Source organism: Seriola lalandi, unplaced genomic scaffold (genome assembly GCF_002814215.2).
Source record: "Seriola lalandi dorsalis isolate HSWRI2012SDOR001 ecotype SW California unplaced genomic scaffold, Sedor1 jcf7180002054144, whole genome shotgun sequence".
Taxonomy (NCBI): Eukaryota; Metazoa; Chordata; class Actinopteri; order Carangiformes; family Carangidae; genus Seriola; species Seriola lalandi.
In genome coordinates, this window is record NW_019524697.1 from 268,641 (window position 1) to 284,514 (window position 15,874).

At 42.2% G+C, this 15,874-nt stretch overlaps 1 protein-coding gene across 4 annotated transcripts in view; it reads left to right on the forward strand.

Annotated features, from left to right (window-relative positions):
• frya (furry homolog a (Drosophila)) overlaps positions 1 to 15,874 on the forward strand; it is a 46,199-nt gene that overhangs the window by 8,791 nt on the left and 21,534 nt on the right. For all 4 annotated transcript variants that reach the window (XM_087173271.1, XM_087173269.1, XM_087173272.1 and 1 more), the window contains exons 2-26: positions 857 to 1,056; positions 4,784 to 4,837; positions 5,755 to 5,894; positions 6,049 to 6,139; positions 6,334 to 6,413; positions 6,499 to 6,579; positions 7,546 to 7,714; positions 8,091 to 8,183; positions 8,279 to 8,377; positions 9,027 to 9,128; positions 9,484 to 9,587; positions 10,151 to 10,259; positions 10,424 to 10,510; positions 11,096 to 11,267; positions 11,405 to 11,537; positions 11,637 to 11,744; positions 12,319 to 12,574; positions 12,700 to 12,882; positions 12,978 to 13,064; positions 13,661 to 13,920; positions 14,141 to 14,330; positions 14,590 to 14,714; positions 15,227 to 15,284; positions 15,454 to 15,545; positions 15,702 to 15,874. In XM_087173271.1, the coding sequence (XP_087029397.1) occupies positions 857 to 1,056; positions 4,784 to 4,837; positions 5,755 to 5,894; positions 6,049 to 6,139; positions 6,334 to 6,413; positions 6,499 to 6,579; positions 7,546 to 7,714; positions 8,091 to 8,183; positions 8,279 to 8,377; positions 9,027 to 9,128; positions 9,484 to 9,587; positions 10,151 to 10,259; positions 10,424 to 10,510; positions 11,096 to 11,267; positions 11,405 to 11,537; positions 11,637 to 11,744; positions 12,319 to 12,574; positions 12,700 to 12,882; positions 12,978 to 13,064; positions 13,661 to 13,920; positions 14,141 to 14,330; positions 14,590 to 14,714; positions 15,227 to 15,284; positions 15,454 to 15,545; positions 15,702 to 15,874 (3,246 nt within the window). The remainder of the gene's footprint in view (positions 1 to 856; positions 1,057 to 4,783; positions 4,838 to 5,754; positions 5,895 to 6,048; positions 6,140 to 6,333; positions 6,414 to 6,498; positions 6,580 to 7,545; positions 7,715 to 8,090; positions 8,184 to 8,278; positions 8,378 to 9,026; positions 9,129 to 9,483; positions 9,588 to 10,150; positions 10,260 to 10,423; positions 10,511 to 11,095; positions 11,268 to 11,404; positions 11,538 to 11,636; positions 11,745 to 12,318; positions 12,575 to 12,699; positions 12,883 to 12,977; positions 13,065 to 13,660; positions 13,921 to 14,140; positions 14,331 to 14,589; positions 14,715 to 15,226; positions 15,285 to 15,453; positions 15,546 to 15,701) is intronic.

The window sequence follows — 15,874 nt, forward strand, 5'->3', positions numbered from 1 at the left end:
CACAGTGCAGTCTGTACTTTGCTGCTGCTGATGTGATTTCTGTCCAGTCACATTTATTTACTGCATGTACTCACACACACACACACACACACACACACACACACACACACACACACACAGACACACACACACACGTTTTCACACTCAGAATGCAATCGTTGGAGAAAATGTGGTTCTTATTGTGAGGCAGTAAGTCTGCTGCTATCGTCTCAAAGACCTCTCTGAATATTTTACACATCAGATTTATGGCAGTTCCTGTGGCGGACGTGCAGTAAGGAGCTGCAGAGTTTCGGGCTAAATAAAAGAAATTCACTCTTCTAATGAGATGTTTGTATGCTGTTCTTTACTATATTTAGCACTTTTGTGTCTGGAGGCAGCAGAGTGTAACACTGAGGTAAAGTTTAACTTGTGTGTTAGTTTGTGGGGTTTTATGGCCTCAGCTAAGCCATCCATAATTAAACGTGAGCCACATCATAACACTGGCTGAAGGATGGTCACATGCACAAGATTTTTGCTTCCCTCAAAGGGCAATGACATCTTTGGTACGAAATGAAAACACCAGCTGCTGGCCGCGGTGTTTTAATTTCCATATGCGCTCTGTTCACTGTAGCAATAGGAAAGAAAGAGCAGACCCGGGGCAAGCCGGTGCCCTTTGGACAGTCTCCCTCAGGAATGTTCAACATGTTGGGAACTTTATGTCCATGTTAGGAAACTTCTCACTAATACCCTATTCGGTGATCTCTCTTTGTAAACAGATCTGTGGCTGATCCTGTCCTACTCATTTGTGCTTGAATTGGCAATGTTTTCCCTTAACAAACCCGTTTCCCATCTTGTGCTTTTTGTGTCGTTTCCGCAGCGTCGCCCGTGGGGAACGGATACAATAAACCCCCCATCCCCCCAGTCTGCTGTCCTCAGGGAGAGAAAGGTCCCCCGGCCATGATGCCCATCAGCATCGACCCGGAGAGCAAGCCGGGCGAGTACGTCCTCAAGAGCTTGTTCGCCAACTTCACCACCGTGTCCGAGCGCAAGATCCGCATCATCATGGCTGAGCCGCTGGTGAGTCGGCAGAGAGTCACACCAGAGGGTTGTTGCTGTTTGTGTCCTGTGCTGATTGGTTGTTGCCGCTCTGTTTCTTTTTAAAGGCTGTTGGTGTTATCAGGGGGGAATGAGATCATGACTGGTGCTCTGTAACACTGCCTCCTAACCCTTTTTCGCTTTTGAAGCCTTGTTATAGGTTTCATGTCTTTGAGCTTTATGTAGTTCAATCAAAATGTGGGTATAGTTGTTACAGATTACTCCATTTGAATAATTGAATTCACTAAAAAGTATCAGGTTATGTTGTGAGAAAAAAAAAAACGGTTTGCGTAAGAGAATTTAGATTAGCCTTGTTGTTCACTGTCACTCATCTTGTGACCCCTCCTGGGTGTCCCGACCCACAGGTTGAGAACCACTATAACAGTGTCAGACAGGAAGTCTGATGGACAGGCCCACAATAGCTGACTTAACAGCAAGGGATTACAAACAACAAAAACAAAATACTCCAATACGTCTGTCGCCTGATCTATGATACATTATAATACACTGATATGACGACAGGCAGCTTGACTCCTGCTAATGGAGCTCATAACAGTTGAAACTTTACAGTAATATATTGCTGTCAAGGCCTTGGGCAGGCAACTGAGTAACAGGCTCAGAAGCGGAGATGCTAACTACCTTGTCATGTTTAATTACTGTGAGCTGAAGGCTGCTAGTTTTATGTGAAGCAGTAGCTCCATCTGCACAAAGACGGAAGCAGCTTGGGGACAAAATGTGGGATTTTTAGCCGGCTTCATAGTTTATGCAGCAGTGTTGACAAGCTTCAGCTGAGCTTAGCACACATAATGTACTGCTGTAGTAACCCCTGGGTTAAGTTGGGGTCATGTCCTCTTAATGTTCTCTTTTATCATGTAAAACTAGTGGTTAGAAAATATGATTTTGTAACTTGTCAAAACACAGCCATTCCAGCCATTTTTAATAACTGTACACTGGGCCATGGGTCTAGTCTGCCTCTCTGACATGAAGGTAGTGACCAGAGGAATTATAAAAAACCAATCTACAACAGTATAGATATAAATGAATGTCAATAATAATATTAAAAAATAATAATAAATGACCATGACAAAGAAAAGCAGCAAATCCTGTCAAGTACAGAATACAAAGGGTTAAAATAAGTTACTCTGATTCTCTAGCCTTGAATTAAAGCATTTTTTCATTGTAAATAATAATTTTGATAATCAGTAAAGAGTTTTTCATAGCAATAAGCCAAATAGCTCAAGGTATGGATTTGCAGCTTTTCTTTGTTTCATATCATTGTAAATGTCTTTAAGTTTTGCTGGTCAGAAAAAAAACAAGACATTTGAAGATATCACCTTTGACTCTGGAAATATGGGATGGACATTTTTCACTATTGTCTGATGTTTTAAAGAACAAACAATTAATTGATTGTTTGAAAAAATAATCATCAGATTCAGTGATAATGAAAATAATCGTCAGTAGCAGCATTAATCACAGCGGAGTAGACACAGTTCTGGGGCTTTCAGGTTCGATTAGGAAAGTACCTCTGGCTTGTCAGAGCATTAATTTGTTGTCCAGGTATTTAATAATTTGCATTTGGAACCGTCTTTTCTGTCTGTTCTTCCCTGTCCTTTTCTTTATATTGTGACTAAACACACTGACTAATGAGCAGTGCGGGGAAATTAGATGAAAGTAGTAGCTGCCAATAAAATGTTTCAGAGATCTTTCAGAGAGAGTTTTGTCTAGTGGAGGTCGGAGCTGATTGGTAGGGCCAACAACAGCCGTCATAAATAATTCTGGTGACAGACAGACAGTCAGGCAGGCAGACGGGGAAGAGCTACTGTGTGTTAATGTGGAAACCACTCACCACCTGCTCCCAGGACCACATTAGTATCTTACAAGTGCTACTGAAAGTCAACTAAAAATGAGCAGCTGATCTGTATCACTAAGAAAAGCCTCAGACTCCAACTAAAATACATGAAACAGTTCACCATGATGCATGTAGCTTAATGTTGCAGTGCACTGTAGCATTGTTTACCAGAAATAGTCACCCTTTCATGTAGTTTTACAGGTGTGATATACTGTAAGAGTTTACTTATGGCTGCTGTGGACAGGTGGGCTCCAGTTTTAGGGACTGTGATTTATAGGAAGCTGTTAGTCACTGGCCTCGGCCTGTAGGGAAGTGTTAATTACCACAGGGAAAGTGTGCAACCCCTGGTTTCGGTGTAACTCCCTCTGGAGACCTGCAGGGAGGATGTGTGTCTCTTTGTTTTTCCTCTCTGTGGAGAACTGGCCGAGTGATTTGTTTCAGCCCAGCCTTGTAGCTATTGGCATTCAGTTGCCCCTCCTGCTCTTCCCTCATCACTCAGGTGAATTTGTTCAACAGAATCCATCATGTTCAGGGATGTGCAGTTTTATTCCTCAAATAAAGGGGAAATTTTAAAGTCTACTCTCAAAGGAAACAGATACGTGATTTGTAAGTTGCAGAAAACTTAGCAGAGGTGATTGAATAGAGTCAGTGTTGCTGTATCAGCCTGCCACAAAGGGCAGTAAAATCTGTAAAAGCCCAACAGTGCAAGAGGCATCGACTTTTTTTTTTTTCTGTCATTCCAGCACAGATGGGCTCCTCGGATGCAAGCATTTGTCCAAAAACTAAAAGGTTCATCAGTGCACGGGGCTTAGCTGACGCTCCAGCTGCAAGAGAGAGAGAGAGAGTGACATTACCATCAGCCCACGCAATGTCAATGTCAGAGGCATCAGACAGTTAGCTATTTTTTGGATTAATCATCAAGTAAGTGATGTGCTGTGATTTGCTGTCCGGCCATCGAGACAGCAGAGGGACAGATCTGGAAGAGCAGAGTCGCAAATAGATGCCTTGATTTGTGTAAGGATGGATCAGGTGCTAATTGTGGGTTAAGCATATAATTTTGGAGACAAGCATCAGTTTCCGCGTACATCAGGCCGGTGTTGTGTGATGCAGCATCCTCTGCTAAAACTAAAGCCGCACTTTTCTTTCTTCGTCCTCCTTTTATTTTGTTATCATTTCCCAGAGGATTTCAAAGTAAGTGTCTCGGCTGGTTGTTACATTTGTGCAAAAATGAAAGCCGGTAGCACTTTGTGAAGCTTGAATGGGTTTCATTGAAGCTATGTAGCCATTCACGCTTATAAAATTTGTTGTATAGTGTTTGTTTTTATTTGTTTTCTTATATCAGGAGACTGTGACACAGACTTTGATTAGAATGTGAGTAAAATGTACTGAACCTGTTTACTTAAAATACCTGATCATCTCTTAAATGAGCTAAACACAGGACTGCTTCATTAAACCCATTAGAAATATCTTAAGACACCTAATAAATAAAGAAATGTATCAAATATTTAAATGTTTAAGGAAGATGAGAAGTTAATGTATAATTCAGTTGAAATCCCTCATGAAGGCCTTTATCTGGGATGATAGAGGAGTGTAATAATGGGAGCTGTCATGAATGTCCCATCTCTAATATCTGACCCTGCCTGCTCATGCCTGGTTTCAGACTGATTGATGGCTATCTCATTAGCTGGGCTGTAATGAGTCCCTGTTCAAAAATACTCCACACACTCTTGGGACAGGGTGGATAAGAGTTATGAGCTCCAGACCAAACTTCAGAGAACTTTGTTGGAATTTCCACAAAGAATAAAACCGACAAACGATGTGAAATGACTTTGTTTTGTTTTGTTTTTTCTGTGTTTTCAGGAAAAGCCATTAACAAAGTCATTACAGAGGGGAGAGGATCCCCAGTTTGACCAAGTAAGTGCTGGGAAAAATGCAGGAATGGGACTGTTAGCCAAAAAACAGTGATATAAAAATGATATTAAGCTGTGTCACAGTAACAGTGTCACTATTTACTAAACTAAATGACATTTAATAGACAAAAAGTAAAATTTTTGCCTTTGCCTTATTACTCACATTAAACTCTTACATGTAACTGTTTTCCCTCTCCCTATGAGCATGTAGGCAAGTCAGTTTCCACGTCTTAAATACTGCTCTAGTATCAGCCACTGTAACATGAAAGAGCGGGTGAACGGGTGAAAGCCCCGCTCACATCCCAAAAGGTCTTTCAGATCCAGTCAAGGGCAGGGGTGTTTACTTTGCTAGCTGGCACTGGCTCGGCGCTAGGTGTGTCCAGCAGGTCTGCGGCTCCGCAGAGAGGGCCGTTTCACAGCGACAGGGGTGTGTTTGTGCTGCTGCGTGAGGCCATTCAGCAGCCACACAGAGCCAGGATTCTTCTCCGGCCTCGTGCTGAATGAAGGGCTCGCTGTGTTCCCCGTCCCAACCAGACTCTCCTCCCTTCCTGTGTGCCCGGCCCGTTCCTTCCTTTCCCCTTTCCCTCCCCCAAGACCGAGGGGAGGCCGCCCCATGGGCACCTTGTCCCTCTGCGCGGTCCCAATTAGGTCCAGCTCACCCTACAGTCTCATTGCTCTGCCTTAATGTAGCCCTGGACTCGACCTGTCTCATCTTGTTTAAGTTCTTTGTGTCACACAGACGTGAAAATGTTAAATCGAATGCAAATGAATTCTCTTGTGCTGTTTTTGGATTTTTGTTTAGTTTGCTGCACAAATAAACAAAGGAAACACTGATTGCTATCTCTTACTTTGGTATGTTAACTGCCAACACAATTGTTAACACAAACATGCATTTGCACGATGTATGTCTTGTTCCCTCAGTTGATAAGCGCCATGAGCTCTCTGGCTGAGTACTGCCTCCCCTCCATCCTGCGCACTCTGTTTGACTGGTACAAAAGACAAAATGGACTAGAGGAGGAGTTGCACGAGTACCGGCCCCGAGCCAACACCAAGTCCAAAAAGTGAGAACTGCTCCGTTCATTTCCTGCATGCAGCAATGTGTCACCAGTAGAAAATGTAAAGAAATAACCATGGCCTTCCTCGCGTGCACCGTAAGACTGTGGCAAACCCGTTGCTCTTGTTTTTCCTCTCTCTCTCTCTCTCTCTCTCAAATAGCGATGAGCAGCAGAGAGATTATCTACTTGAAAGGAGAGATTTGGCCATTGACTTCATCTTCTCTCTTGTACTTATAGAAGTTTTAAAACAGGTGAGTTGACTTAAGTCTAACTGCTACACAAACACTGCTTAGTTTATCTGATTATTTTTGTGATATGAAGCTCACTTACGCAGATCTGTCATCAGTTACCGCCGCTGAAAAAAATAACCATGATTGACGGAGACTATGTTGTTGTTGTTGAACATTTGATCACCGTGTCATTGTGTCTCCTAATTCTTAACTAGATGCCGCTCCACCCGGTCCTCGACAGCTTGGTCAATGAAGTCATTAACTTAGCCTTTAAGCACTTTAGATACAAAGAGGGGTAAGATCTTTTCTATTTCCAGCGAAGTTCCTTCCTTCTTTCTTAGTTTGAAGTTTCTCTAAGCTTTGTTTTTCTTTTGCCTTAGGTATCATGGTCCTAACACTGGCAACATGCACACTGTAGCAGACCTCTACGCTGAAGTCATAGGAGTATTAGCCCAGTCCAAGTAAGTAGCAAAAGACACAGCTACGATTATCTAATTAACTATGATTGTTTTTCTCTTGTCCATCTTATTATCCGCTCCGTTGGGGTTTGGTGTCATGCCACGTAATGATGGTGTGTCATCATTGCTACTGCTTTTCTGCAAAACATTCCCTGGTTCAGGAGACTGGAACATACTGTAGTGATGGTACACTTTTGGACAGGTCCCCTTCACACCAAACTAGGACTGGAAATTGATGTCTGTTTATTTGAAGTTTTCAGATCATCACAGCAAGGAACAAACCCTTAAAATAGAGATATGGTTGGTGAGCACATGGCATACCTCCCATCCAAAGTGCGCTCTGCTTAATTTCCTGCAGGAGATACTTCACTGAGAGGCGTTTATAGAGGTCTTTGCTTGTCTCTGAGGTCAGGAAAGGAAGAAAGAGGTCAGGAGTTTCACTATGAGCTGAACTTATTCAGATGGGATTTATAGTTGAGAGACAGATGCTGTTTGAAAAGAGATTAAAAGTGGTTTCTCAATCACTGTTTGTGTCTGTAGAAATAATGAGCAATTTCTTCTCTCTAACCGAGACGCAGAAACAGCTGGATTCACTTTCTTACAAGTACAGTACTAGCCAAAAGGGAAGAGGTGAAGAGATGCTCACATGAGCTCTCATGATGAATTATCTTCTAAATATAGACCAGCTGAAGAATCCCATCACTGGTTCAATTTGGGCAAGGGATCAGGTGCTAGACGAGGAGTTCATCTTGGGGCACAGACTTTCAGTCTGCGTGGAGAGGGTAAAAGGAGGGAGTGATATTTTTGGGAGCCGTCCTCCCTGAATCTGTTGTCACTGTATTCTCTCCACGTCACGACTCTTGAGTGCAGGAACTTTTTTTTTGTGGAAGTGCTGATTTGGGATTTGTCTGACTGAGCTATGCAGACACATCTTTATATAGAATCTCATTTGTGTTTTTTTTCTCTCAGGTTTCCTGCTGTGAAGAAGAAGTTTATGACTGAGCTGAAGGAGCTGCGGCAGAAAGAGCAGAGTCCATATGTAGTCCAGAGTACCATTAGCCTCATCATGGGGGTCAAGTTCTTCCGAATTAAGATGTATCCCGTCGAGGATTTTGAAGCCTCTTTTCAGTTCATGCAGGTACAACAGACTTCAATATATCAAACCTGCCTTGCTACAGTATGAACTGATTATAAGTTATAATCACACTTTCTTTTCTTTAATCGTTTATTGGCTTTTAATTTGACCTTGACCTAAATATTGGCTTATATAAAAAAATGGTGTAGAAAACGTACAAAACATTCTCAGGATTGTCAGGATTTTGCTGTCCTTTGACCTTGACTGTATCTCCTGCTAGTGTTGGCATTCACTTTGTGGATTATATTCAGTTTCGACCTCACAGTTTCAAGTCTTTTTATCAATTGGATAGATATTTTCTTAACACCCTCTACATGTATAGTAGATTTCAAGTGATATGAATTTTTATTTTGTGCATTTACTCCTCCCTTTTCTGCAGGAGTGTGCCCAGTATTTCCTGGAAGTCAAGGACAAGGACATTAAGCATGCTTTGGCTGGTCTTTTTGTTGAAATTTTGGTTCCCGTTGCAGCAGTAAGTTCCTGCATGCATCACAAGATATTTGATATAAATAAGGAAAGAGCTCCACTCTTGAAGATGGTCATAACTCGTGTGTGATGTTGTTCTAGGCCGTAAAGAACGAGGTGAACGTGCCCTGCCTGAGGAACTTTGTGGACAGCTTGTACGACACAACCCTGGACCTGTCCTCCAGGAAGAAGCACTCGCTGGTTAGTCCCCTTGCAGAAAACACACTGTTTGTCTTTGTACACCTCCGTTTTCACGCTGACACCCTCTGCTGCTTACATTGCCTAGATGTCTGTGGTCTTTGTGAATCCTCAAGCATTTCAAGGTCGCTCTTGTGTAATGTTCTGTTACAACGTCAGCGGCCACAGTAGAAATAATTCATGAGGGAAAGCTATTTCAAAGCATTAAAAATGAGCATGAAAGCATTGCATTATATATTCGTGTGTGGTTGTGTTGCTTCTTCCCTCTGTCTATGTCTTCAATAAAGCATTTCACCGCAGCGGTTCAAAAATGAAATGGAAAGACAACAGTAGCTTGCTCTAACAGAAGGTCTATTTTACCCTGAGGCAGCGATCACGGCTGGAAGCCACATTTTACAAGTGATGCATCGTCAGCGAAAAGCGTAACAAAAGGGAAAAGACTTCATTCTATCCACAAAAGAAAACTGGTTTACATCCTAAACTGCACTTCTACAGATATGCTATGGAGATAATGCATCATTCCTCAAGGACAACTTCAAGTATTATGCGTGGAAATTAAAAGAGCTCAGTGTATTTGTGAGTCGGTGTGAAGCTGCTTTAACAAAGCAGTGTACGATAAATGACATGTAAACACACTCTGTTCTCTTTGCAGGCTTTTTACCCATTGGTAACGTGCCTGCTGTGCGTCAGCCAGAAACAGTTCTTCCTCAACAGATGGCATGTCTTCCTCAACAACTGCCTCTCGAATCTGAAGGTAGTTTCACTTGGAAACCAGCTGCCTTTAATTCAGACTGCAGTGCTCCTTGTTTTAGCAACATGAAAGTTGTTCAAGTGTGCATCCCTGTTGCCTAAATATTTGTCACCACCTCAGTTGTAAAATAGAAGTTTGTTAATATACATTTCTTTTTTGTTGTTTCATTGTTTACATGACATGTTAATATTCAGCTGAATGCCTCAGGCAGTAATTATTCTAATATTCTTATCAGCATTTAATATATTATATACACATGGTGTAATCGCTGTAATTTTATTGTTATATCACAACCTACAATAAACTGTCACTGTGTTTCTGCCGTTGATTTTCTCCCATAAATGTGGCTTCGTTACAGAGTCGAGACCCTAAAATGGCTCGTGTTGCACTGGAGTCCTTGTATCGACTGCTGTGGGTTTACATGATCAGAATTAAGTGTGAGAGCAACACTGCAACACAGGGGTAAGTATCTTCAGTCCATACACTCCTCTTCATAGTGATGGGCTCAGCCAAAGAGGTGTTGAGTTTTGTTTTTGTTTTTTTTTTTGTTGTTGTTGGTTTTTTTTTTCCTCAGACGTTAATTTCCTCAATGACTTTGCTGTTTTAGTCACTTTCACTGTGTTTTTAAATATCAGTTAATACCTGTGAAGGTCATGGGCTGAAATACATCTGTTTTTACTGAAAATATCCCTCCCTCCTTGTTACTGATTTGATTGGCATTTGGAGAAAGAGGTATTGTCCGAGTGCAGGCTTTGGGTCAGGTCACACCACATTGTCGCTGTTGGTGGCCCACAAGTTTATCAGCAGTTTACAGATGTTATTATGAGCCGGAGCCCACATGAGGAATCCCAAACGGGACAAGCCAGACTTGTTTAATAGTCCCAAAATAAACTTCAAGTCAATGGAGTGCTTTACAAAACAGTTCAATACAGTTCTCTGTGTAGTTTTACACAAGCTTTTAAAACTTTTTAAATGCTTGTTCATGGTATCCTCCTCACAATGTGTTCTTTTCTCCGTGTCCACAGTCGCCTCAGCACCATTGTAACAACACTTTTCCCCAAAGGATCCCGCAGTGTGGTACCAAGAGACATGCCTCTCAATATCTTTGTCAAAATCATCCAGTTTATTGCACAGGTAAAAACAATGACGTGCTGTACTGCATCACAGAGAAGTCACACTGTCATACTAATTATATTTCATGTAAATCTCTGTTAAAACCGATGAACAATGCTCTCACTGTGACTTGTGAGATGTTATCTCATTAAATAATGAATAAATCTTTCCTCATTTCATTACAGGAAAGACTTGATTTTGCCATGAAAGAAATTATATTTGACCTTCTGTGTGTTGGGAAACCCGCAAAAGCCTTTAGTCTTAATCCAGAGGTATGCATTCAACATTCATTTCTGTTTTTATAAATAAACAAACAAAAAAAAAATAAGCACATGCAGTTTTTCTTTTTTCATTTAGCCCTTATCTGTGAAAGTGATAATGATTTGCCTCTTTTGATAATGGCTCCTGAGCTCATTAAAGAAAGGAATAAAAAGGAAATTAAGAATAAGGTTATACTTGCTTCCTACAGATGTGTGTCTTTTGTAAGAGAATGTAAAATGTAAAAATAGAAAGAACATAGTGTTGTGGTAAAATAAAATCGGTTATCCATTTCTCATTAAATTTGACACATCATTGGAATATCTCAGGGAGTAGCAGTCACAGTAACTCATATATGAACCACTATATATCTACTGGACTTTTACACTTTGTGTCACAGCATTTCACTCAGTTGTACAGCAGCAAAACTATAGACGCTATTCTTTTAATATCATATTGTTGCTTGGTAACCTCCTGTAACTCTAAGAGCTGCTGGTAGAATTGGCTGGTAGATGTTTTTTTTCTTTTTTTTTAGTTTAGGTCAGTTCAGTTTAAAATGTAAAACAAAGAGATGAACTGAAAGATTCTTCTGTGTTCAGAGAATGAATATTGGTCTCAGAGCATTCCTGGTCATCGCCGATAAACTGCAGCAGAAGGACGGCGAGCCTCCCATGCCTAACACCGGCTGCACTTTGCCCTCTGGAAACACGCTTCGAGTGAAGAAGACATACCTGAGCAAAACGCTGACAGATGAGGAGGCCAAAGTCATTGGTGAGTGAGACGGAGCGTGGTCAGGAATGCTGGAAGTGTCATGCTTTTGGAGATTCAACAGCTGACAGCTTTAGCATTTCTCAACAACAGAGATATAAACTGTTTTTTGTTTTTTTTCTCTCTGTCATCTTCTCCAGGGATGTCACAGTATTATTTTAATGTGCGGAAGGCTATTGACAACATCCTCAGGCACCTGGACAAGGAGGTGGGACGCTGCATGATGATGACTAACGCTCAGATGCTGAACAAGGAGCCTGAGGACATGATCACGTATGTGCGCACATCACTCTGTCACGCCAGCTGCCAAACCACTGATTTTGCAGTTGAATTTAGAATCTGTTTTTTTTTTTTTTTTTTTTTTTTTGTCAGAGGCGAAAGGAAGCCCAAGATTGACTTGTTCAGGACGTGCGTTGCTGCCATTCCTCGCATCCTGCCTGATGGGATGTCTAAGCCGGACCTCATAGACCTGCTCTCTCGGTAAGTCACCTGACTTAGGGAGATCTGACAGGACAAATAACCGAATGTTTAATCAAGTGGTATTAATGTTTTGTTTGAATAAAATCCAAAAGGATGTTCCTGATCCAGTTTCACCTGGATTTCCTGTTACGTCAGTTTGTGTCCACACCCTGGTGTTTTGTTTAGAGTCCATTATAATGTCATTTTCATGAGCTATTCACACATCATGGCCATGATTTCCAGCAGTATTGTGCATAGGAGGATTATAGAGTATAGAGGCAATTATAGTACATATCCATTGAAAGAGAAATTGCACTAATCCATTTAGTAACCTGAGACAAGTTTGACAACTTGTTTTATGTAACATGCAAATTAAGGCAGTTAAATTAAAGACATGCATCAGTTGAGCTTAGTGTTCCATGACATATTTGTGCCGCTGGTGACACAGATGTGACGGATAACACTGTCGCACTCACAATAGAAATATTCAGCATCCATGTATCTGCAATGAAACCCACTCACTGGTAGTAAATAAGTAACTTCATTTGATTGGTGTTTCATTTTTTTTTTTGTCTTTCTTTGTCCCGTTTGTCAGATTGACGATCCACATGGATGACGAGCTGCGACTCATAGCCCAGAATTCCTTGCAAAGCCTGCTGGTGGATTTCTCAGACTGGCGTGACGACGTCCTGTTTGGATTCACTAACTTCCTGTTACGTGAAGTCCAAGACACCCACCAGGGATTGTTAGATACATCCCTCAAATTACTGCTGCAACTGCTCACTCAGTGGAAACTAACCCAGGCTGCCCCAGGGAAGAGCTATGACACCGCTAAGACACACACTGCCGAGGTACACACCTTTGTCTTCACAATGACATGTCTGTGTGCCTTTCACAAGCAGGAATGACTAATCACAATTTGATCATGCCAATGTGAAATCAGCCTTTGTTGCTGTTTTTGATGTTTATGTGACAGCTGCTGCAGACCAGCTCAAGTCTGAAGATACCTCCCGAGCGAGGTCCTCACTCCACCGTGCTGCACGCTGTGGAGGGGCTGGCGCTTGTGCTGCTCTGCTCCTGTCAGCTGAGCACCCGCAGACTCGCCATCGCCATACTCAAAGAGATACGAAGTCTCTTCATGACCATCGGACAGACTGAGGTAAAGCGGGAGAGAGGAAAACTCAGGCGACAGTAAAGAGCAGAGATTTGGTTTTTGAGGTTTACAGATAGTGATTTTATTTTTGTCGACTGCAGGATGATGATAAACCAATGATAGAGATTATGGATCAGCTCAGCCCTGTAATCCTGGAAAGTTTTGTCAACGTTGCAGTCTCCGACACAGTAAGTTGTTTGTGTGGCTCCGCTCCAACCCAAACCTCACGGTCTCAATCGACATGTGTTTGCAGTTTATTTGCCTATGTTTTACTTTTCCTCAGATTTTTTCTTGGAACGTATCCACGCTGTGTAAATTTCATGTGACTTGACTCCCAGACAGAACAGTGAAATGTTCATGAGTTGTGTCAAGAAGTGTCATTGAACAATTTAACCACAAGTAGAATCTGATTTAGCAAACAGCAAAAGCTTTTTACGTTGCGTGTCAGACAGAAGCACAGTTTAGTTATCTAACATGTAAAAATGAATGAACAGCTGGAACTGAGCAGCTGTTGGCCTTTTGACTCTCATTTATATAATTGTCAAGCTGTCAACATCATGCTGAGAGTACAGATTTTATTGAGAACAGGATAATACAGTAAATGTCCTTACATGCGTTATCGAATTGTGTTTCTAAATATATCTAACTTGGGATTTCCCTTAATGACGCATTATTCTTAAGCATAAGGTTGAATAGGCAGATGAAAAACGCGTCTAATTGGATATCTAACTCACCTATGACCTCTGACCTTTGCCCCCGGCTGTGTCACTTTGCGTGTTTGCAGGCCGCTCTGCCAGCTGGCCACCATGTGGACCTTCAGTGGCTAGTGGAGTGGAACGCACTACTCGTCAACAGTCATTATGACATTAGGAGCCCCTCGCACGTGTGGATCTTCGCCCAGTCTGTGAAGGACCCGTGGGTGCTGTGTGTATACAGCCTCCTCCGACAGGACAACCTGCCCAAGCACTGCCCCACAGCTCTCAGTTATGCCTGGCCCTACGCCTTCACACGAATGCAGATGCTCATGCCCCTGGTAGACCCGAAGTAAGTGTCCGCAGGCACTGCAGTGAGTTCATGAGGGACCACAAGACACGTCTATTCTCTATTTTCTTTACATCCCTATTTAGTGTTCCTTTTTTTGAACATAGCCACCTGATACCAGTTCCCCATTGCAATTAAAAACCCCTCCTCGAGATTTCCTGCTAAAAACAGCTTAGATAAAAATAAGGATCTAATAGTATTTCCTTTTTTAATGATTCAACAGTAACCCAGTGTATGCAAAGAAGACCAGCACCTCTGGCAGTGGGGACAGTTATGTAACCCTGTGGAGAAACTACCTGATCCTCTGCTTTGGAGTGGCCAAGCCCAGTATCATGAGCCCAGGTCATCTGAGAGCATCGACACCTGAGATCACGTCCACAACGCCTGACAGTAGTGTCAGCTACGATAACAAGGTATCTGCCTCCCTGTCCTTTTGGCCTTATTAATTCCCCCAGTGCTTTGTCTCTCCAGGATCAGGTGTTCATGCGGAGCTTGTTGACATTCAAAGTCAAAACATCAAATTACACAGCAGCTATCTTTGCATGAATGGAGCAGGAAGCCGATATATTCTTAACTGTACAGGCACTTAATGTCAGCGCAGCCCTGTGTAATTAGTGGTGTTCGTGAGAGATCCGTTTGTCTGGCTGAACCGTCGGTGTTTGTTTGTTTCAGTTTATCGGGAGCCCATCTGTGGCTTGGCTTCTGAAGCAGTTGGTTCCACTGATGAGGGCGGAGAGCATTGAGCTGACCGAGTCATTAGTTCTGGGCTTTGGTCGCACCAATTCCCTTGTGTTCAGGTAACTCAGAGAAGAGTGTCTCAAATCTTCTAATCTGAAGCACGTTTTATTGTCCAGTTTCACTTCAAATTGTCCTCTTACAAATTATGGTTTTTATGATTGACATTAAAGATGTGTAATAGCTTAGTGTCAGAGGTTTTTGGCCACTGATTTAAGCTGCAGTTCTTTTGTCTCTTTTTAATGAGGCAGAACCAGCGAAATGGACGTTAGAGCACAATCCATTATTTTCTCCATAATTAAAGTCCATGCTGACCTGTATTTGTGTGGATATAAAGTGGAGATGAACAGAGGATTACAGTTGAGTGGTGCCCTGTTGCCATTTACAGATGCATCTAAATTGTTTCCTAGAATTTTTTATTTATTTTTTATTTTTTTTAGCTCAAATCTCTTTTCCATGAAAATGTAACAATTGTCCTACTACAGTGTAACTGAATGTTTACTCCAATTGTTTGATGAATATTTAATATTTTACCTAATGATGAGCTGTTTATATCGTCACTGTCTGCACAAAGGGAACTCGTGGAGGAGTTACATCCCCTAATGAAGGAGGCGTTAGAAAGAAGGCCTGAGGTTGGTCATATTTGCATTACAGCACACAGCATGAGCAAAATGTGTAGCATTAAAGTGTTTGTTCATGAACTACAGCGTAGGATGTAGACCAATCAGAGAGCTGGCATGTGTCCGAAAATAATTTTGATAATATTATTACCAGGACCATTAAGGATTGATCTTTTTGTAGAACAAGAAACGGCGTGAGCGGCGAGACCTGCTGAGACTGCAGCTGCTGCGGATCTTCGAACTGCTGGCTGATGCAGGTGTCATCAGTGACAGGTGAGTGAGGCGCAAGTTGAGCACATTACAGCCCAACACAGCACAGAATCACCAACAAACAAGGGTCACCGGAATTCATAACATTGACTTTTTGCCACGGTTAAAGTTAAAAGTTTCATGGGGGGACTCTCCCTGTCTTCTTGTGTGATCCCTCAGTACGAATGGAGCTCTGGAACGTGATACCCTCGCTCTGGGCGCTCTGTTCCTTGAGTATGTGGATCTGACCCGGATGGTGCTGGAAGCTGAGAATGACAAAGATGCCGAGATCCTCAAGGACATCCGAGCTCACTTCAGCGCCATGGTGGCTAACCTCATCCAGTGTGTACCAG